The sequence below is a fragment of the Papaver somniferum genome, chromosome 9 (genome assembly GCF_003573695.1).
Source record: "Papaver somniferum cultivar HN1 chromosome 9, ASM357369v1, whole genome shotgun sequence".
Classification (NCBI taxonomy): Eukaryota; Viridiplantae; Streptophyta; class Magnoliopsida; order Ranunculales; family Papaveraceae; genus Papaver; species Papaver somniferum.
In genome coordinates this window covers 156015864-156039928 of record NC_039366.1, presented here as the reverse complement: position 1 = coordinate 156039928, position 24065 = coordinate 156015864, and the positions used below count along the sequence as shown (strand labels likewise).

The following is a 24065-nucleotide window of genomic DNA, read 5'->3' as shown; positions in this document are numbered from 1 at the left end:
CTTCAATAGAGTTGTTCAACTGTTCACTATCTCATAGTAATATTCATGAACAAATTGAAACGAAATAGGTTTGATTTGTAATCGTACAAAGTACTTATACAAGAATCAATTCATGAACATTAACCCACGGTTTGGAAAGTTAATTTGCATTCCTTAAATCATAAATATTTTATTTTATGAGTATGATAATCATATATTACCGATTTTAGAACTTAACCGTCGTGTTTGCAAACTGGGTACACGAACAACAGCTCCGGACCTTGGCTTAGTCAAGCCGTTTGCAAACCCGGTTCGTGAACAACCATTCCGGACCTAACTCAGGTAAACCCATTCACATATTAGGTACGCAAACAAGAGTTTCAGACCTTCTTAGGTAAAACCGTTCGCATACTAGGTACGCAAACAAAAGATCCAGACATGAATCATCACAATACAGTTCGCATACTGGGTATGCATACCGTGTTGTATCCAGACATGGGTAATCGTTTTAAACTCTCATTTTAATCATTGAAACATCCTTAGAAGACGACAATGGTAATCTCACACATACCATTAGCTTCAAGTAATTATGATCAATACGAAACTTCCCGAGCTGACATCAAATGACCGTCTCACACAAATCATGTAAGATGTTCAAGGTCATTCTCACATGATCATCTTTTGATTTAATATTTAGTTTCCAACAAATAAATTGTTTCCAACTAAACTCGTCAAGAATACGATGAACATAGCTAAAGCTAAAAGCTTCCAACATGTATTTCGAGAAATAGATAAGCGAGATAAACTCGGCTCTAAATATCAAATGTGTATAATATAAAAGTCTATATAGCTATACGACTTAGTCTCATTAGAAGATAGAATAAAATATACTTTTGAGTGTTGGATAAGTTTTATTCTCTACATACCTTTCGTTGATGAAGTTCCTCAGTAGATATTCTTCTTCAATTGGTGAACGCCGTGAAGTCTAAAGCTCAACTAACATTTTATCCTAATCCGAGATATAGCTATAAGTAGACTAGAAATCAAGCATATAGTTTTGATCAACTAAACCTGACAAACAATCTTGATATAGCAACGCTTGCGAGTTCGACCGAGCAGTGCTATAACACAAGAGTTTCTTTCAAACTCCCCCACGACTAACAGGGGTTTTCTAGGGAGTTTGGGAGACTCTTCTAAACTCTCCCACAACTAACGGGGATTTTGAGAGACTCCTTCGAACTCCCCCACGACTAACGGGTAGAAACTGAACTACACTCAACTCCCCCGAGGACTAACCCCCTGGGGATTTACGGGTCCAGGAAATTTCGTGGAACTACATTTCCCTTGGTCCGTTTGGTTGCCCAAATCTCTTGGAATCATGTTTCCTATGAGAATCACGTTTCCAGCAAATCCTCCATATGAAGTCCGACTCCTCCCCCATAAAATTTGCTGGGAAACTTATCAAGGGATTTATAGACCCACAGTTTTAATCCTAAAACTCTCTATATATATACAATTTTAATATTTTGAGGGTAATGTCAAACAGGACTTTGAAACAAGGGAACTCTATAAATCATAGGTATTTTAATTAAATTACCTAATATATGAGGGATTTGCATGAATCCCGGGATTTATAATCCCATGCATGGGATAATAATTCCTCGGAATTGTGAATTTTGCAACCAAACCCACCATTAGTTAATAAAATCTTTTATGCGTCAAAAAAGGAAAAAAACTAATTATTCGGGTAATATAAAAAGAAACTTTTTCTTATAAACTTTTTATATATGCACCTCATTCCTTATACAAAGGGAAAATTTACGGTATAACAGTAAATTAAAAAAAGAATCATAAATAAAACAATTCCTCAAATAACATAACAAAATTTTCATATCCTCCTTGTATAAAAAAAATGAAATAATCAAATAAAAGGTCTTTTAAATTGCACTCTCAACTTCAATAAAACAAAACCACTCGTGATCAATAACCGATCGATCAAACAACCCTCAATTTTTGCTTTCTTGCTAACCCATTAATAGCTCGTATTTTGGGAACTCATCATCACCTCCACCACCAATAGCTTGATAAAGAATCAAATCCAAAGAGCTCTTGCATTTTTAATATTTCCAAAACCTTGACTTATTACAAGAGAATGATTCAGAGAGATTGGAAAGGGAAAAACCCCTTACTTATATGGATTACCAAACTTATCAAAAAATATCATCCATCATTAAAATAATAATAATTATTATTATTATAATAATCATCCCCCATTGCGACATAATCACCCCCCTATCCGCTTCGGCTCCCTTGGCTGGTTCCTCATGAGGCTCGCTGGTTGGCTAGCACGACAACCTGTTCAACTAATGTAGTAGTGTGTTGTTGGAGCTTAGCTTGTTAGACTTCCAACTAGTTTCTTGTAATAATCTTTATCCAATAATATTAACATAATAATAATAATAATAACAAAATTCTACCTAGCGAGAAATACCTTGTGATTCAATTAGGGTTCTGAAGTCCCGTTTTTTCGCAGTTCGTAGAATAACACTCTTCGATTGGAGTTAGGGTTCTATATTCTTTCCGAAGTTTCTTAGTGAGAGATTTCAACGTTTGAGAAGTCGCAACAACAATCGTTCTTCTGGTTTGTAGATTCAGAATCATCGGTGTTGTATTTCGAATTTGGGGTTTTCAATTGGTTTTTCTTTAGTGGTTTGGCTGCAAGGGATTCAACTAGATCTCCATCTTCAGTTATATATTTTTTTTTTGTATTAGGGATTTGAGTTCTTGTTCTTCCTATAGTTGTGTTCAGTTTTTGGGTATTTGAGGCCGTAGGGTTTCGTCGATTACAGAACTGGGTTAGTGTTTTTGTGGTTGTTTTCTTCAACATTCATCTCTGAGAAGCATTTTTGCAAGGCTTTGTCAAAGTTTGTGGTGGTTTTGTGAATTGATAATTGTGTGAATATTGAAGTTGAAAAAGGGTTGTGTTTTGTGGGTGGATTATAAGGGAGAAGGTTGATCAGTTATCTCTGAATCATCTGTGGTGCAAGGCAGTGGTGTTTCGTCAACTGAAGTTCTTCAATAAGTGTTTTTTTCCCTATTTGTATGTGTGTTTGTTGTAGCATATTTCTTTGGAGGTGTAGCTTGTATTTCGAATTTTGATTTTGAATTTTGCTATGTGAGTGAATATTGTTACTGAATTAGGTGTGTTTGTATTGGAATTCAAGGTTTTGTGTTGGTTTAACAAAATTAGGGACGTACTAATTCCAATTTTCCACCTTATTTCTTTGAGACAACTGATAGACACATTTTTGTGTCTAAATTGTACTCAATGTCTCTATTGTTAGTGCTCGATTTTTGTACTAATTTTGATGCTTTGTGTGTTTGTGTGTGTTTTTGGAGAAATACACCTGTGTGGAAAAAGTTGCTCAAAAAGTGCTATTTGGACTCCCAGAGAAAAGTACTAAAGGCACCCTCAATTTGGATAAGGGGAACCTCAGTTGGGCACCTGCTATTCGCACCCCCAGTTTGGTTAGGGGGACACCATCTTCAACATTTCAAAAATTCGTTTTGGCGGGAAAATTTTATTCTCAATTGTGTAACTTTCGATCGATTCTTGAAGGAGTTCTGGGTAGACTAAAGGGATGAAACTTAATGGGTAGTTGTGATATGTCCTAACAAAGCTAGTATGGGTGTTTGTTTTGATCAAATTTGTCTGGATAACTTGGTTTAATCCAAACAGGGAGTTGGAGGAAAAACATGAGCTTACACGAGTTGTGGTGAATCTAAACGTGTACTGCACGTGTTTGGAAACCTTAATCAACACTTTGGAACGTGAAGAAGATTTATAAGGAATTTAATCCAGCTGCAGATGCGTAAAAATCAAAATCATTGATAAAAAAAGAAAGAAAGTATCCCGAGTAAAAGAAGATTATTTGGTATTAATGGAGGAGATTCAACGCGTGTTTTTTCTTTAAATAGATTCCCTGGGAGTCCTAGAGGGGGTGTCGAGAGTCTGGGGGGATGAGGAGAGCCAGAGAAGAAGAAATTCGAGTTTTCCCAAACTCGGTTTCTGCTGTTGCTGCTGCTGCACCAAGAACACGAAGAACATAAGACCCACACAGAGCAGTCTTATTTTGCTACAGTTTCAGCGACTGTCGCCCGACAGTCTTATTTGTTACAGTGACAGTCTTATTTGTTACTGTCGCAGGACAGTCTTATTTGCCGAGGGTCGTAGTTCTCTGGTTTGTAACAAATATAATTGTTATAAACCCGGTTTTGAATTATTTCTACCTTTTCATCATTTGTAAACACCCTTTGAGCAATAATAATGATTTTTGAGCGTGTTTCCAACATGATGAGCGGAAAATTCTCCCACAACCAAGGCAATGAGGAAGCCAATTACGCATGAATAATTGGTAACTATTTTATTTTCTCTAATATTTAATTATAATTCACTCAATCACTGCTTTTGCAGAGTTTTAAATTGTTTGCGTAATTTTCCTAATCAGTTTTGATTCAATTAGATAGGTTATGCTTTGTTTAGATAATCTATGCTTAAGGGATACAATTGATGTTTGAGAATTTGCTTGATTATTAGTGAGTTAAGATATAAAGGACTTAAAAGATAATTAGAGTTTTGGATTATTTACCATCATTAATTCATGTGTAACAGTGGAATCATTGTCTTGGTTGTTTTCTCATACCTCTCGCCCACTTTGTTAATATTTTTGTATATAATTTTATTAATTCTTTAAATTTAATCTTCACAAGTCCGAGAGTTTGAACCTCATTACTACAACAACTTTTGAAATTCATTATCATTTTGGCGCCGCCGACGAGGATTTGTGCTTAGGTAGAATTTTTAGGTTTTTTTTTATTTCATTTGTTCTTTTTACGTTTCTTTGGGTGTGTCTTTGTATTACAGGTTTGAAGTTGGATACTAAAGACTTGGAATCAAAGATTAAAGCCAAAAGAGAAGGAAAAAGACAAAGCAAAAAAAAAAAAGAGCGAAAGAAAAATTAAAAAAAAGAGAGAATTTTTTTTTTTTTAGAGACCTTCCATTTTTTGTAATTATTTTTTTTATTTCTTTTCTTTTGCACTTTATTTGGACTTTGGACTTGGACAATTTTTTTTTTAAACCCTAAGGAAGGGTACATTAAATATAAAACTGTTTGCAGGGAAGGACAACGATTAAAATATCGTCTCGGCCCCTCGGGTTCGCACATGACGTAGGAGTCGTGGCCCTAGTCGGCTTCAGCGGTTCTGCGCCCGTCTGGTACGGGAGGTAAGCTTTCGAAACACCCGCGAATCCCATGTCAGCGGGTTTATTGTATGCCTTAAGGTGAATATATGCTGAGGATTTGAATACGGTTGTTTTAATTTCCTAGTAATGGGCAAGGCCTGGCCAAATTAAGATAAGGACTCGTATTTCATCACCGTTTCCTTCTTGCACGCCTTAGGAAAACGAAACCAAACGCGAACCTAAGCTTAAAATTTTGACTAGAACGAGACCTATAGGGTAACGAGCTTAATAGGAAAGTCATTCGAAAAATATTGGTTACTCTTTTGAGCATACTTTGAAGTTCATGATGGTTTCTGCGAGTTGAATGCGTGACTGCGCCGCCTTATAATACCGGTGAGACCTTGGGTATCAAAGCTCCTCGCAGCTTCCCTCGTCTCAATTCAACTTACTTAAACTCAGATTGATTCCAGAGAGGTTTGCTCAGATTGTAACGAATTCCTTTTCGAAAGATTAGAAGCTGGTCTAGAAACAATCTAAGTGGAGCCACCATGCTTGTTGTTTGCTAGATTTTACAGGTTTGATTTGGTCGAGTCAGCCTTGTTTGTGATTGTGTAGAATTCCCTTGCAATTAAGAATATCGAACTGGTATGATAGAAGCCAATACAATGATTAGCGACCTGAATTTGAATATGGACATCATCCTTTTTATGACCATGTTGGGAATAGTGGTTGGGAACGCCATCCTTTGGAAGGATATGGGTCATACCCTGGTGATCCCAATTACTATCCACACATGCTTCAGTCTTACGAGCAAGAAGATTATAGTACTAGTTCTTCGTCTCTAGAGGATACAATCAAACTATTGAAAAATAGTCCCTTTTATGATCCCTCTGTTCCTATTCCTCCTTTAGAAGAGTCCCTCAGGAAGTTAGCTGAGTCGACGCGTAAGTTAGCGGAGATGAATAGTATAATTATAGACGAAAGAACTACAATAATGAGTGAACCTTATTTAGAAGACCACCTCAAGCGGATAGCTGAGACGAACGAAAGAATTGCTCGAAATTACTTGAATTGCCAATATCGTGTATCCAATAATACCCTTGAGAATGAAGATAGTTATTTACATAATCAAGATAACAAGGTTAGAATTGGTAGCACTACTTGTTTTGATGAGGTTCGATCTTTTTCATGTTATTATGATGAGGATAGTGTTGATGGAGAATCATACTTATGTAGGAATAGTGATCAAGAAATGAATACTCCAATTGAGCTTTACAATGATAATATTATTTCTATTTCAAATCCAAATAATTTTAACAATTATTCACCTATTCAAAAGGACGAGGATTTGACTAGAGATACCCTCGTTTTAGACGATGTAGTATTTCCTGTTTACAAAGCCGATAATGATTTAGAGGAACGATTTTATTCTGAGAATAATGTTTTAGAGTCTAGCGATTTAGAAACAATAGTATTAGACGAAGAAGATGAACTCGTAGAGCTTTTAAATATGAGTGAGGATGCATCACCTGAGTATAACCTAACAGAAGCAATTGACCATTTTCAGGATTCCGATGATCTAGAAATTAGGGAAATTGTAGTTAGTCTACCTAAAGACACCCAAAACTCTAAGTTTGGGGGTGATTATCATTCTCCATGTGCTTTACCTTTAACTCTTAGAAAGTTCCCTCGTGTAGGGCTTGACATTTGTGCCTCAACCATCGTACAAGATTATCTCCATACACGTTTTCCCGAACCTAATAATGTCCAGAAAGAAATTCAGTCATTAGAAACCCATCTTCTGGTTGATGTGGTTTGCCCAGGCTATGATACCCTTATTGACTTTGTTTTCCCACCAAATAGTTTTCTTCCAAATGTAGGAACGTTTATATTTCAAATGTGTCGAATATTTAGTTGTGAGACTAAACCAAAATGCTTTAGGAAATTAGAATCAACACATTTTCTTAAGAATGACTACTACCCTCACTGTGGTCAATTTTGTAAGTCAAACCTGATTGAATTAGAGGATCCTCAATTATTTAGGTTATTATTATGTGCTTCTAAATTTTTATTTGAGTTTTTACAGACTCTAGGACCTAATAATTCGGATCTCACTTTTGAGGAGTTGCAGCCTAAAGAAATATATTTAGACCCTTTTATAGAACTTGAACCTGAACCTGAACCACAATTAGATGTAGTTGTCTTAATCAGGAAACCAGGTAAGGGTATGCTAGTTTTGTTCATTTTCTTGGTTTACTGCAGTTTCCTTTGGTCAACTCTATTTGGTTTGAAGACCCACAGTTATTCCGGCTACTGTTATACGGTTCGAGTTGACTAATCCTTTCCTAAGTCTGGCTGAAGACTTTAAACTTAGCACTTCTTGGGAGGTAACCCATGCTCATGCAACATGGTAATATCTTTCCTTAACTCTTTTTCTTCAAGTGGTAACAGTTTCTCCTTGTTCATGCTTTTAATTTTATCTTTAGAACATCGAGGACAATGTTAGATTTAAGTTTGGGGGTGGGGAAGAACTTTTTAGTTGCATTTTTGAAACTTCTAGCGTCACATGGTACCCGGTTATCTAAGTTTACATACTGTTTCTCACCGAAAAGATAGAAATTGGAATGCTAGGGATAACAACCTTTTGAGACATTAGAGAAAAAGACATTGAGATCCTTGAAATTCAGGAGAGAACTTGTTCCTTTTAGAGGGTAACCGTGATGGACCTAACCATACATGATGGAAAGGCAAGTAGGTCAGGAAATGCCAGAAAGACAAAGCAACCTCACAATGTAGTCTTAGTTACTGGATTGCGACTCTCTCTCAGTAGAAACTTATCATCATCAACAAGCGGAGCGACATCAAAATCTATGAAGAAAGTTGAAGACGTTTTAGGTTTAGAAGCAACAATAGAAAAGAATAATTCAAAAATCAAAGTTGAAGTTGAAGTTATAAGAGCAAATGATATAAGTTGTTAGAATCCATGATACCAAAAAATCACAAGTTGCGAAGATCCAAGTTTTGAAAGTCCTTCTCTCATGGCCAGGTAAATTGTTGTCTTGTAATTTTTGTTTCAAAAAAAAAAAACAATGAAAAAAAATGAAAAATGAAAAAAATCATCGTTACGTTTTATTCAATAAGGCCAAAGGGAAGTAGAAATTTATAAGTCAAGCAAGAAATCGAAGAGAAGAGTTAATTGTCAAGGTTCTATGAGGTTCGATAGTTTATCATCAACAGTTGAAGATCGAAGAAGACGTTGTTTCTATTGAGCACTATGAGAGAGTCGAAGAAAGATACGTTTGGTTTCTTTGTTAGTCCGCTTTCAATCTGGCACAAGATCTTTCTAGCACTGGTTTAACTCATCACACGTAATTAGTCCAGCTGTGTAGCAAATGTCCCTCTCATCTTTATCTCTTTCCTAATCTTATCCAGCTGTAAAGCAGCGGACGCATCTTACAATGTTTATCTAGATGTGTAGCGGATATCTCTTTATCTAGCAGTGTTGCGGATGTGTCAACCCTTTTCTTCAATCAGCTTTAGAGCTGACACCTTTAATTTCGCTGGCATTCTAGTTACTTGGAGATAGGTTGAGAATATGTATGTCCTCATAGCTCTTTGGATACTTGTGACCAATTAGAAGTCATGGTTTTGTGGGTACACCTCTGGTAAACCCTCCCGAGATTAACTCAATTTTATTTTTTATTAGTTTTGCTCGAGGACTAGAAAATAATAAGTTTGGGGGTAACAACAGTAGTCAAACTTGTTTGTCTTGAGCTTTTAGAGTATTGGGTATCCTTTAGAAGCATTATTCTGAGTGCCTTAAAGTAGTAGCAAGGGATTTTTGTTTTTTAGCGGTGCGTTACTGCAGTGGTGGTTTGCAGAAGCAGTTGGTTTTCTTTTGTGTAGTGATTGCTTTGGGTTTAAGTTCCAGTCAAGCTACTGGCCTGTTCTCTAATTAGTGTTTTGATGGATGGTACTTTAAGTTTTCAACTGAGGATGTTTGCCTAATTTGAAACCTTATTTTCCCATTCCTTAATTCCTAATTGTATTGCGTGTGTTTCTTTCATCCTTGTGTCATGCCGAGAACAAGATCATCCACTTCTTCTGCTGCAGAAGATGTACATCCTCCACCATCTTCTCAGTCCATATCTTCTCAAGGGCCATCAACATCATTCACATCACTTCAAGGTGATAAGATTCCTTTTCCGTTCAAGAACTATGATGGTTGTCTAGGTGGAGTTGTTGGCAGAGGATATGCCAAGAGTGTTATTTATCGACATATACATGATATGCACTTTCCTACTGAAAGAGATAAAGATATTTGCAGAGACAGAGTACAGAACAACACCGGTTGCTATCTTGCGTGGGAGAAAAGTCTGTATGTCATGCGAAGTTGGCTATGTATTAAATGCATGCATGTCCATGCATGGAAGAAATCTTGTTGCAATCATCTCCCTGGTGATATAATTCCGGGACCATACAATGAAGGCAGGGCTGATTTTTTAATCCATGGGGTTTTAAAACCTCAGGCGGCATCTGATGTTGTTGTTAGCTCAGCAATCCAAGCATCGCATGCTACACAGGACAGTGGTCTCACAGTTGAATTGCTTAATAATATTTTTCAGAGGCGTATTACGACTACTGTAAGTATACCTCCACCGTGTAGATTACATTTCTCTCGTACTCTAAAAGCAGCTCTCGATAAGGTACTGGAAAATCCTAGTAATCTGGATGCTTGGTTACAATTGCTATTAATTCCTTATTGTATACTGACCCTCTACACACCAAAGTCCTCTACTGAAGAACGATATGGTAATAGAAAGAAGCTTCAGATTGCCACAATCAACCAGTCTTTGGCTCAGTGGAGAGAACCCAATGGATGTCTTGTTATGGCTCAGACGTTACATGCTTCTCCTAGCAAAAATAACAAACAAATACAGTCCAGCAAGAAGAACATGAAAAACCTTAATGTTGATGCTTGCATGAAGAAAATGAGTTGTGGTCATTATATAACAGCCATTCGCATACTTTCTTCTGATGGCATAGCGCCTTCAACACCAGACACGTTGTATGATCTTCAACAGAAACATCCTCATGCTCCATTGCCTTCCATTCCAGCTGAAGATATCAATGTACCTGTCTTGAGTGTGGATACTAAAGCTGTTTTGGCTGTAATAAAGAGCTTTCCTAAGGGAACCTCTTGTGGAAAAGATGGCCTTAGGTCCCATCATTTGCTAGATGCCATCAGTGGTGCTGCAGCTGTTGTGAATGAAGAACTTCTACAATCAATTGTTGGAGTGATTAACCTTTGGCTTGCAGGTAAATGTCCTCCTGTACTAGGAGAATACATTGCAAGTGCCCCTTTGACTCCTCTACTTAAACCAGATGGTGGTCTAAGGCCAATAGTTGTTGGTACCATATGGAGGAGACTCTGCTCAAAACTTGCTGCCACATATATGTGTAAGGATATGGCCTTGTACTTGGGCACCCACCAATTTGGGGTAGGTGTTCCCTGTGGAGGAGAATGTATATTGCATGAAGCAAATAGGTTGCTGGAACTGAAAGGTGAATGCAACACTAACACTTTGATGCTCGTTGACTTCCGCAATGCCTTCAATCTTGTTGACAGGTGTACGCTGATTAGGGAAGTGAGACTACACTGTCCCATCATATCCAGGTGGGTGGAATTTTTCTACGCACAACCTGCTAGATTGTATTATAATGATTCTATCCTTTCATCTGCTCAGGGTGTGCAACAAGGTGACCCCTTGGGTCCCTTATTATTTGCTCTAACTTTACAGCCGCTTGTCAACAAAATTGCTACTCAATGCACCCTAGATCTCCATGCCTGGTACTTGGATGATGACACCATTGCAGGAGATACTATGGAAGTGTCTAAGGCATTGCATATCATACATGCCGATGGTCCCAGAAGAAGTTTGCATCTGAATGTCAAAAAAACTGAAATTTTCTGGCCTTCACCTGACCCTAGATGCAGTGACGAAGGTGTATTTCCTGTAGAGATCGGCAAGCCAGTGGGTGGTGTCAAATTATTAGGCGGACCTGTCAGTTTAGATGTACAGTATTGCAGTGACATGGTTCTTGGTAGAGTGAACAAAACAATTCAGCTAATGCAGAAGGTGCAACAACTTCACGACCCACAGTGTGAGCTTCTTTTGCTACGTAACTGTACAGGGGTTTCGAAACTTTATTTCACTCTTCGTACTACTAGCCCATTGCTTTGCAGGAAGCTACCAGTCTCTATGATAAACATTTTATACAATATCTGCGGCAGCTCACAGTTGGTGATGATGTAGGTTTTGGCCTGGTTCAACAGCGTTTGGTCACCCTACCAATTAAAGATGGTGGTTTCGGCATACATACTTTGGCAGATGCCTCCAGGTATGGTTACTTAGCGTCTTTTGTTCAAACTAAAGTCTTGCAAGATACCATTTTACAGTGTTCATCACCAACTCCGAGTCCTAGGTATGAGCACGCCCTCCACACATTCACTGAGGCTTGTGGACTATCTACTTCCAATTTAAGTATCAACGTCACTGCCCCTCATTACATGAAATCACTGACAGTTTTATACTTTGATGTTGTTAAGGTAAATCTACCCACTAGCTTCAGGTTGAATGAACGTGAATCACTTATCTGGCAATGTAACAGGAAAGAACATGCGATGAATTTCCTTAAAGCCGTTCCTATTAGTGGGCTGAATCAAAAGGTCGGGTCGCGAAAATTTAGAGTTATTCTTATGTACAGGCTTGGCATACCATTCTTTGAGAAGGACAACAAATGATCCATCTGCGCCAGGCCAATGGATATTTATGTTGATCATGCTCTTCATTGCGCCAGTGAAGTGGGTGTGAAGTTAAGACATGACATGGTTCGTGACGACATCTCAGATATGTTCTGTAAGACGGGTGTTGCAGCAAGAAAAGAAGTCTCGCTAAGATTTCTGTCCAATGACACAAAGAGCCTTAAACCAGATGACATCCTCCTATATAATTGGATAGATGGTAAGGATGTATGTTTTGATGTCACCGGTGTTTCGCCTTTCACAACTGCCAGAACACGTAATTTCACTCCTGGCCAGGCTATTAACGCTGTTGTAAGTCGCAAATGCACTAAGTATTTGGCCAAATGTGAGGCACAAGGTCATGGTTTTAATGTATTAGCTTTTTCAACCTTAAGAGAATTGAGTGAGGATTTGGATTTACTCCTCAAGAGGTTAAGAAACTGCCTAATTGATAATGATGCTAATACCAAAATAGGTAGCTCACTTTTTCATAGACTATGCATCATTATTCAGAAAGGAGTGGGGCCCAGCTGGTTGCTAGGTTGCCAACCAACTCTTGTAATCTTGATTTTTCCTCTTATAAATAAAGTTTGTGTTTTTTTTTTAAAGAAGGCGTCCGGGCACAATTTATTGCACGACTTCCAACCATTTCTATGTAATTACCTTTGTGATAATAAAAGCCTTCGGCGGTGTTTCTTAAAAAAAAAATTTAATAATAATAATAATAATCTTTTTCTTTCCACTCGTGTTTTTTCCCCTCTTTCGTTTTTTTTTCCCAATAGTTTGAAGATTCTTTTAGGTGTTCTGAAATCTTCTCTGTAGATTCAATTTGGGTGTGAAGTCTCGTGTTCTTCAGTTTGGAGTGGGTTATTTCGTCGATAGAAGCAAGGGTTCTAATAATAGTTGGCAGTTTGAAGATTCAATTAGGCGTTCTATACATCTTCTCTGTAGATTCAATTAGGGTTTGTAGACTCGATTTCTCAGTTTCCAGAGGGGTATTTTGCCGTTCGCAGCCATGGTTCTAACAATCTTTGGCCGTTTGAAGATTAAGGGTTTGAAGTCCTGAATTTCTCATCGTCGGTAGAAGTGTTGTTCTGGGTTTTTGAGCCATATTGTTCTACTGTAAGTGGTTTATTGAATCTGTAATTAGGGGGGTTTGGGATTCATATTCAGGTTTTTGTGCTTTGTGTTGTAGTTTTTGGAATTTGGTGTTCAGGCTTTTGTTTTCTTTTGACGGATTCAAGATTCCAAAGGTTCCCAATTTGTTTCCTTCATTTCTTCATCTCTTGCCCTGTGGCGAGGTGTTTAGAGGCAGGGGTTCGTCGACTGCAGAATTTGGCTAGTGTTTTTGTATTTTTTTTTTTTCAATTTTCATCTTTGAGAATCTGTAGTTGAATTTGGTCTAGGGAGTTTGTTAAAGGTGTGGTCGGTAATTGAAGTATTGTTTTTGTTTCTTTTCATCTCCATCTCTGTGAGACAATAGATGAAATTGATTTGGGGATTTTGTTGTCCTTAGTTTATATTGGCTTCTTTAGCACTCTGAAGTGGGTTTTTCTTGTGTGTGTGTTTGAAGAAGCACAATCAGTGGTGTAAGAATTTGAAATTAGGACTCTGAAGTGGGGTTTTTGAGTGATTGAACATGAGATTCTGTGGTTTTTCTTTGAGTTGTGAAGGTTTAATTAGTGTTTTGTTGTATGTTATTTTGAGTTTTCATTGGTGTTTAAATCTTTAAATCCCATACACTAAATTCTAATTCCTTTTTTTTACTGCATTCTCTTCATTGCCTGGGGTAGTTACAGTGGTTTCAGGAAGCCATGCCTTGCACACGGTCTAAGTCTTCATCTTCATCCACGCAGTATAGAGTAGCACCTTCTGTTGCTTCAGGCTCTTATCATCTTGGGTCTCCTTCTCCTCATCCTTCAACATCTGTATCTCAAGGAGATGAAGTTCATTGCCCCTTCAAGGGATACGACGGTTGCCAAGATGGTGTGAGTGGAAGAGGATATGCAAAGAGTGCTATCTACCGCCATATCACAGACAAGCACTTCCCCACTAAGAAGGACAAGGACATTTGCAGAGATCGTATACAGACCAACTTTGATTGCTTTGTCGCTTGGGAAAGGGTCTTGCAAGACCTGAAGATGTGGATGTGCTTTAAATGTCTTCACTTCATGCATGGAAAAAGCCATGCACTTCTGAATCACATCCAGCAGACATCATTGCAGGTCCATTAAATAGCAACGATGCAGACTTCCTTATACATGGTGTTTTGAGACCACAAGCAACCGCGGCTAATATAATTAGAGCCAATCCTGATACTAGCAAGCCAGCAGATGGTGATACAATAGCCACCCTTACAGTGGAGATGATTCACTTGATCCTTCAGAAACAACTCACTACCACTGTAAGCATCCTATCACAGTGCAGGTTACATTATTCACGAGCTTTAAAAACTGCTCTAGATATGGTGCTAGAAAAACCCACATCTTTAGACGCCTGGTTAAAATTATTACTGCTCCCTTTTGTACCTTGAACCTTTACATTCCCAAATGCTCTTCTGACGAACGTTCTGGTAACCGGTAAAAGTTACAAATATCATCTATCAACCAGGCCCTACTGCAATGGAATGAAACAAATGGGTGCTTTCACCTGACTCTGAAACTGATTGTCCGGTGTAAACTTGCAGGCCTGCCGTTAGAAACTGAGCTACGGCCACTACTCAGCTGTCATCTGTATCCTCTCATCTAATGGTGTTGCCCCGTCCACCCCTGATACTTTATCTGACCTCCAGCAAAAGCACCCATATGCACCACCTCCTCATATCCCCACAAATGATATCTCAACTCCAGCTTTATCGGTTGATGCTTCTGCTGTTCTTGCAGCACTGAAGAGCTTCCCGAAAGGTACCTCTTGCGGTCGGGATGGACTGCGAGCTCAACATTTGCTCGATGCCATGAGTGGTGCTGCCGCGGCTGTATCAGATGAACTTCTTCATTCTATTACAGGGGTTGTTAACCTTTGGCTCGCAGGTAAGTGTCCTCTAGTGCTTGGTGAATTGGTTGCGAGTGCACCCTTGACCTCATTGCTTAAGCCAGGAGGAGGGATAAGACCAATAGTAGTTGGGACTATTTGGCGCAGCCTATGCTCTAAAAGTGCTGTTACGGCAGTCTGTAAGGACATTACTGCTTATTTAGGGACGTTTCAATTTGGGATAGGCATACCCTGCGGTGGTGAGGGCACATGCACTCAGCCAATAGGCTCTTGGAGATGAAGGGTGCTGATAACACCAAGACTATGTTGCTCATAGACTTTTATAATTCTTTTAATCTTGTGGACAAGTCTTCACTCATTAGAGAAGCTAGAACTCATTGTCCATCTATTTCACGGTGGGTCGAATTTTGCTATTCACGACCGGCACGTCTTTATTGCAATGATACAACTCTTTCATCTTCACAGGGTGTTCAGCAGGGTGACCCCCTTGGTCCCTTGCTGTTCGGCCTAGCATTACACCAAATCGCTGAGAAGATTGCTTCGCACTGCACCCTCGACCTCCATGCATGGTGTCTCGACGATGGTACCATCGCATGTATACAATGGAGGTGTCCAAGGCACTGAAAATTATTCAATCTGACGGGCCAAGCAGAGGTCTTCACCTGAATGTCACCAAGACCAAGATATTTTGGCCTAGTTTCGATCCGAGAAGAGAAGCAGCTGGCGTTTTCCCTCCAAACATTGGTAAGCCTTCAGCTGGTGTGAAACTCTTGGGTGGCCCTGTTAGCCTTGGTCTGCAATATTGTAGTGTCATGGTTCACAGTAGGGTTGGTAAAACTCTACAACTCATGGACAAGATGAAGCAGCTTCAAGACCTGCAAAGCGAACTTCTACTTTTACGCAACTGTAGTGGAGTTTCCAGGCTCTACTTTACACTTCGCATCACCACCCCTTCGGCAATTCAAACTGCTGCTGCACATTTTGATAAGCACCTCTTACAATACTTGCGACAAATTGTTGTTGGAGATGAAGCTGGTTTTGGTTTGATACAACATCTGGTTACACTGCCACTTAAAGTAGGGGGCTTGGGAATACATACAATGTCTAACACAGGTCAGTTTTGTTTCCTAGCCTCTTGTGCACAGACCCAACATCTACAAACCACCATCCTAAAGCAATTATCGGTTCCAGTATCGAGTCTTATGTATCAGCAAGCCGTACAGACCTACAATCAAGTCTGTGGGCTATCAGACACCAATTTCAGCATCAACGACGCCGCCCCTCGGTATATGAAATCACTGGCGGTTATTTACTTTGGTGTTGTTAAGGAGAAAATAGCCACCGACTTCTCTTTATCTGACCGAGATCTCACCCTATGGCACTACAATATAATTTCCCATCCAATGGATTTTCTGAAGGCCATACCTATCAGCGGACTTAACCAAGCTATCGTGCTAAAACAATTTCGATCTGTGCTCAGCTACCGGTTTGGCATACCTCTCTTTGGTAAGGACAATACATGCTCAAGTTGCAACAGACACATGGAAGTATTCAGAGATCATGCCTTGCATTGTGCTAGCGATATTAGGCCTAAGTTGCGGCACAACTTGGTGAGAAATGTCTTAGCTGATATGTGTTATAAAGCTGGAGTTGCTGCTAGGAAGGAAGCTGTCCTGGGGTTCTTGTCCGATAATGCTACTAGTCTCCGACCCGCTGACATCCTGGTTTATACTTGGGAAGATGGGAAAGACGTTTGCATGGATATTATCGGTGTCTCTCCTTTCACAAGTGCTAGTACTCGCGACCTTTCTTCTGGACATGCTATTTCAGCCGCAATCGCTTGCAAACGTACTAAATACCTAGACAAGTGTTTATCGCATGGTTACAGTTTTGGTGTGTTGGCCTTCTCAATTATGGGTGCACTTGGTGAACAGACTCTCTTTTCTGCAGAGATCAAGAAACTGTCTAGTCAGTCAGGATGCAAATCATAAGATAGGAAGCTCTCTCTTTTATAGGCTAGTGATTGTTATTCAAAAAGGTGTTGGTGCCCAGCTTGTCGCTAGGTTTCCAGCCATTCCTTGTAATGTTACTCTTTCTTCATAAAATGTAATAAATTCAGCGAAAACACTCATACAAAGCTTTTGGTTGGTAGCCTAGCAACAAGCTGGGCTCGAACTCCTCTTTGAATAGCAATGCCTAGTATATGGATAATAATAATAATAATAGCAATGCCTAGTATATGGAAAAAGGTGTTGGTTCTCAGCTTGTAGCTAGGTTACCAACACTTTTCATGTAATATTACTCTTTTCCCTATTTTCAATAAAAGCCCTCAGAGGTACGTTTCATAATCATGATAATAATAATAATAATAATAAAATGCTCTGAGTGGCTCTTATAAAATAATAATAATAAAAAAATAAAAAAATAAAAACAATAATAATAATAATAATAATAATTCGGAATTGTAACCAAGCATCGCCCATTGGTTCTATGCCTGATTCATAACTAGAAAGTTTCTCCGGTCCTTCGTGAGTCGGGGCTAAAACCCCGGAAATGAAAAAAGCCAAAATAGGAATAAGACTTGATATTATTAGAAATGCCCAGAAAATGTCATATTCGTAAAGCAGAAACATAGATGCACTCCTATGAATGTGGAAAAAATATATACCGTATTCCTCGATTCGATCTGGAATTTGAATTAAGCTATAACTGTTTAGTCGAAATACCAATGAATTTTGATTGAACTCCCCAGTTTTTTTGCTGTGGGTCATTCTTGTTTCAAGGTTCATCGAGTGGAGTCCTATTTTCACTTATTTCAATTCCATTTCGATATGCTAGAGACATATTATGCTCTTATTACAAACTTATCGTTTTTATCTTGTCTCAGATTTTCTCTAAAAAAAAGAGAAAAAAGAATTACATATTTTCTTAGTTATAATTTATAGAAAATTTTTATTAAGATGAAATTAAGATACTATTAAGAATTCTATATGGATGTTATATATTTTATGAATATTCATATAATAAAACCGAAGGGTTGGTTTATTTTTTTCATTAAGATCCAATCCAGTTAGATACGGAAACTGAATGCATCGCCCTATTCTATTTTTTATCTTTGTTCTAGACTTAATGGATTTTATTCAATGTCTTGAATTGAGAGAAACCCTTACATATAACAATCCCAGGGTTCTATCCCCAATTTACCATTTTTTAGTCTGTACTTCCTCGACCTGCAACCCGTCTCCCCAAAAAAGAATCGGGTTATGAAATTAAAGCTCGAAGTCTAAAAAGAAGAGTCTAGAATATCGGTTTTTAGGACTTGACTTGAAATGGGTCCGAAAAGGCGGAAATACTTATTAATGTAATAAAATTTAGTTTTAAAGTAAGACCAACCACTGGGTTAGCCTTCATGCAAAAAAATATTTATTTTGAACGAACCCTACACAACGAAGTATATCACAACGGGAAAGTAAGCCGAATCCTAAATAATTTACAGAATAAACTTCTTCTAATCGAATCGCGCTTTATCAAATCTAATGATTCGACAGACCAAATCCCCAAACAACTCATGGAAATAGACAGGGATGCAAACACTAATAGAGTTAGGAAACATTCATTATTTCTGAAACAACGAATTGAGTTCTTCTCCCGAAAAAACGATGATTTGGGGGCTTTTTAACTCGTCCAAGTGCAAAAAGGAGACCTCAACCTTGTTGCATAAAGTCAGCATCGGTAGAATTGGAATGGTGAGCAATTGGGTTGGGGTATATTGAGATCTATAAAAAGATTTTTTGTACAAAAAGAAAAGGAATATCACAAACCTTTTGATCCTGGATAGGAAAACAGGAAAAATTTGTGTGTAATTCATCCACAAAGAAGAAAGGACGGGGTTTTTTATCCGAGATCAAAAAAATACCGATTGGGCCCACTGAAATGAATTTTTTCCGCTTCATGCTCAACCACGGGGGTTGCTCGGAGCATGTGATAATTATTCTATTTCGATGGGCCAAACGACCGTCTGACTACAACCAACAAACAAGATTGAGGAAATGAAAACTATAGAAATTTTTAGGGCTATACGGACTCGAACCGTAGACCTTCTCGGTAAAACATATCAAACTTTTTATTATCGAAATGATTCGAATTGTTCCAAAGACCCAACATGCATTTTTTTTTTGCATTGGGATCTTCATCAACTGATATAAATATCAGATAGTCCGCCATACTTTTTCTTAACAGAAAGATAACGAGATGGCTCCACATGCTCTGATTCATTATTTAGATTATGATCCAGGAGCAATACCAAAGTGTTTCAAAGAAGAGTTACCTTGACGTAGGTCTGCCTCTGGCCTAGATTAACCTAAGTTAAATGGAGTCTCTATCGCTCTGCTTAAAGAGTCAAATATGATACTTCATACACCTTAAAGTTCATAGTACGAAAATATATTTTTTTGAGGTCCTTATACTCATTATGCCTAGCATTGAATGGGCCGTGTATTCACCTTATCAATTATCGAATGAATGATGGGTTCTTTTTGGAGCCTAAATTGGCACTCAAAGCGGACCGAACCAAATATTTGTCAGGCTATTGTTCCCTCGAATATATAGAGTAAGACACCGATTTATCAATAAGATCAATTTTGTTGATTGCATGATGGACTCCTCTGAAAAACATTGGCGCGCGTGTAAACGAGTTGCTCTACCAACTGAGCTATAACCCTTATGATAGATAGTTTATCATGGAAATAATTTCTTGTCAAGATGAATCTTCTATGATCCAACATGATAGCTTCTGATCTGTTTCATGCCAAGAATTGGTATTTCTTAGAAATAAGATTGCATCTATAATTCATCGATATGACAAGCCCCTTTCTTTCTCTTTGTGATGATAAATGACCTACTTAACCCAGTGGTTAGAGTATTGCTTTCATACGGCGGGAGTCATTGGTTCAAATCCAATAGTAGGTAGAACTTATTAGATACCGGAGTAATTAGTATCCAATAAGTTTTTCTACCCACCCTCCCTTTTATTTTAGTTGCATAAGAAATGCCATTACAGTTGATTCGACTCAATTCCGCAGAACTAAAATATGGTGTATAAACAAAATTTCCTTTTTTATTGGGGCGCACCTATTTTTTATGAAATTTCATTCATAGCCTCTACTCGCGTCCTAGCTCGTCTGACGGCTAAATTCGCTTGAATTTTTTATCTCTTGCCCTCAGCCCGACTTAAGTTAGATTCAGCTATTTCAAGATCTTTCTGAGTTTCTTGTGGATCAATGTCACTACCCTTCTCCGCACCATTTACTAAGATGGTAATCTCATTATTTCCTACTCTAGAAAAACCACCCATCAGAGTGATTTTTAACCATTGGTCATTAAGGCGTAGTATCAAAATACCTATATCTACAGTTGTGGCAATAGGGGCGTGATTTGGTAATACACCGATTTGGCCACTATTAGTAGATAAAACAATTTCTTTCACTTATGAATCCCAAACAATTTGATTCGGGGTTAGTACACAAAGATTTAAGGTCATTTCTTCAATTTGCTCTCCACTTCTATGTTCACAGCCTTCGCGGTAGCTTCATCGATGTTACCTACCAAATAAAAGGCCTGCTCAGGAATACCATCTAATTCTCCAGAAAGGATCAATTGAAGCCCCCTAATAGTTTCTGCTAGACCAACATATTTCCCTGGAGAGCCCGTAAATACTTCTGCTACGAAGAAGGGTTGTGATAAGAAACGCTCAATTTTTCGTGCTCTTGCTACGGTTAAACGATCCTCTTCAGATAATTCGTCCAACCCAAGGATAGCTATAATAATGCAATTGCATTTTCTGGTCCAATTGATGTTTTTGTTTCTTTTTTTCTGATTTATCCACTAGGACAATCTGGTTGGTTCTTTGCACCTAGTTTTGGTGTAGCAGCTATATTTCGATTTATCCTGTTCTTCCAAGGATTTCATAATTGGACGTGGAACCCATTTCATATGATGGGAGTTACCGGAGTATTGGGTGATGCTCTCTTATGCTCTATTCATGGTTCTACCGTGGAAAATACTATATTCGAAGATGGTGACGGTGCAAATACATCCCGTGCTTTTAACCCAACTCAAGCCGAAGAGACTTATTCAATGGTCACCGCTAACCGCTTTTGGTCCCAAATATTTGGGGTTGCTTTTTCCAATAAACGTTGGTTACATTTTATGTTATTTGTACCAGTAATCGGTTTATGGATGAGTGCTCTTGGAGTAGTCGGCCTGGCTTTGAACCTGCGTGCCTATGACTTTGTTTCCCAGGAAATACGCGCAGCGGAAGATCCTAAATTTGAGACTTTCTACACTAAAAATACTCTTTTAAACGAGGGTATTCATGCTTGGATGGCGGCTCAGGATCAGCCTCATGAAAATCTTATATTCCCTGAGGAGGTTCTACCCCGTGGAAACGCTCTTTAATGGAACTTTATCTTTAGCTGGTCGTGACCAAGAAACCACCGGTTTCGCTTGGTGGGCCGGGAATACCCGACTTATAAATTTTTTCGATAAACTACTTGGGGCTCACGTAGCTCACGCCGGATTAATTGTATTCTGGGATGGAGGAATGAACTTATTTGAAGTGGCCCATTTCATACCAGAAAAACCAATGTATGAACAAGGATTGATTTTACTTCCCCATCTTGCTACTCTAGGTTGGGGGGTAGGTCCTGGTGGGGAAGTTATAGACACCTTTCCATACTTTGTATCTGGAGTACTTCACTTAATTTCCTATGCAGTATTGGGCTTTGGCGGTACTTATCATTCACTTCTCGGAGCCGAGACTCTTGAAGAATCCTTTCCATTCTTCGGTTATGTATGGAAAGATAGAAATAAAATGACCACAATTTTGGATATTCACTTAATCTTATTAGGTATAGGTGCTTTTCTTCTAGTACTCAAGGCTCTTTATTTTGGGTGTGTATATGATATTTGGGCTTCTGGGGGTGGGGGGTGGGCGATGTAATAAAAATTACTAACCTGACCCTTAGCCGAAGTGTTATATTTGGTTATTTACTAAAATCTCCTTTTGGGGGAGAAGGATGAATTGTTAGTGTAGACAACTTAGAAGATATAATTGGAGGGCATGTATGGTTAGGTTCCATTTGTATATTTGGTGGAATCTAGCATATCTTAACCAAACCCTTTGCATGGTCCCGTCGCGCCCTTGTATGGTTTGGGGAGGCTTACTTGTCTTATAGTTTAGATGCTTTATCTGTCTTTGGTTTCATTGCTTGTTGTTTTGTCTGGTTCAATAATACTGCTTATCCTAGTGAATTTTACGGGCCCACTGGGCCAGAAGCTTCTCAAGCGCAAGCATTCACCTTTCTAGTTCGAGACCAACGTCTTGGGGCTAACGTGGGATCCGCTCAAGGACCTACCGGTTTAGGTAAATATCTAATGCGTTCCCCAACAGGGGAGATCATTTTTGGAGGAGAAACTATGCGTTTTTGGGACCTCCGCGCTCCCTGGTTGGAAGCTTTAAGGGGTCCAAATGTCTTGGACTTGAGCAGGCTGAAAAAAGACATCCAACCTTGGCAAGAACGGCGTTCTGCGGAATATATGACCCATGCTCCTTTAGGTTCCTTAAATTCCGTGGGTGGCGTAGCTACTGAAATCAATGCAGTCAATTATGTTTCTCCTCAAAGTTGGTTAGCTACCTCTCATTTTGTTCTAGGATTCTTCCTATTCGTGGGTCATGTATGGCATACGGGAAAAGCTCGTGCAGCTGCATCATGATTTGAAAAAGGAATTGATCGTGATTTGGAACCTGTTATTTTCATGACCCCTCTTAACTGAGACAGGAGATCAAATTCCTGAAGTAGGAATCAATTTGATTCCATCATTTGGATTATGTCATACTTAAAAAGTGTTCCGTTTTACTTTCTTTTTTCTGGCTCGGATATCCCACCTAGCCGAGCCATATCACCTTATGATACCAGGTTAAGCCAAAACAATAAAGAAATAAATCTATTCAATGAGAAAAAGGAGAGAGAGGGATTCGAACCCTCGATAGCTCTGAACAAAGAACTATACTGGTTTTCAAGACCGGAGCTATCAACCACTCGGCCATCTCTCCGAAAGACAATCTCTATTTTATTTGTATTCCCCCGAATAGAACATGGCCATCTGAGTTGATACCATCACTATCCGTAAAAACATACCAAGTGTTAATCTATAATAGATCGATGATCCAGTATGCCCGTTTGTTAAGTAAATAAAATTTTTTCCTCGACCCCGTGTCTGAATAAAGTGGTAATAAGTTTTATAGGATCCATGGGTTCACGGTCAAATCCCTTCATGATAGAATTTATTACAACTTTTTGGCTTATAGAGGGATCAAATGGTATAGTTCTGTTGATAGCTTGGAGGATTATAAGCATGAATATTGCTTTCCAATTGGCAGTTTTTGCATTAATTGCTACTTCCTCAATCTTACTGATTAGTGTACCCGTTGTATTTTCTTCTTCAGATGGTTGGTCAAGTAATAAAAATGTTGTATTTTCCGGTACATCATTATGGACTGGATTAGTCTTTCTGGAAACTATACTTAATTCTATCATTTCTTGAACCTAGTCAGTATTTCCCAGATAAAAAAATGACCCCTCCCTCGAACCCCTTCGAGTTGTGAGACACATTAAAATTCAATACAATAAAAGAGAAGTCTTAAAAAAACTGGGGGAGGGTTCAAAGTCAAACCTCTTGACTGAAAAAAGAATTGAATTCTAAATTAAATTCTAATATAATTAATATAGTAATATTAGAATATGATAATTATAATCATCCTGCACAAATATGATCCAGACATGATATAACATACATATGTTATGCACACATATACGTGCATATCAGGAACGAAAAAAATGCGGATATGGTTGAATGGTAAAATTTCTCTTTGCCAAGGAGAAGGCGTGGGTTCGATTCCTGCTATCCGTCTAAGCTGAAGTAATGTAATAGGATAAATGCTTGGGTATAGTTGACCACGACAATGTAGTGATTCTATCTTCACCCTTC

The 24065-nt window shown here is 38.5% G+C and overlaps 2 protein-coding genes across 7 annotated transcripts; both read left to right on the top strand.

Annotated features, from left to right (window-relative positions):
• The first annotated feature begins 12710 nt into the window (after window positions 1-12710).
• On the top strand, window positions 12711-17145 carry LOC113309718. 6 transcript variants are annotated; one of them, XM_026558229.1, is made up of 3 exons: window positions 12711-13148; window positions 13883-14430; window positions 14713-17145. In XM_026558229.1, the coding sequence occupies exon 3, from the start codon at window positions 15584-15586 to the stop codon at window positions 17006-17008; it is 1425 nt and encodes a 474-aa protein (XP_026414014.1). In that variant the 5' UTR covers window positions 12711-13148; window positions 13883-14430; window positions 14713-15583; the 3' UTR covers window positions 17009-17145. The 6 variants fall into 6 exon arrangements, with proteins under 6 accessions (XP_026414014.1, XP_026414013.1, XP_026414015.1 ...); XM_026558228.1 differs by having other exon boundaries at window positions 13826-14430; XM_026558230.1 differs by having other exon boundaries at window positions 13820-14430; window positions 14909-17145.
• A 4515-nt stretch (window positions 17146-21660) lies between these two features.
• Window positions 21661-22790, top strand: LOC113312756 (photosystem II CP43 reaction center protein-like). The gene is made up of 2 exons (XM_026561493.1): window positions 21661-22013; window positions 22253-22790. Exons 1-2 carry the CDS (start codon window positions 21661-21663, stop codon window positions 22788-22790), a joined length of 891 nt encoding a protein of 296 aa, XP_026417278.1.
• The last annotated feature ends 1275 nt before the right edge of the window (window positions 22791-24065 follow it).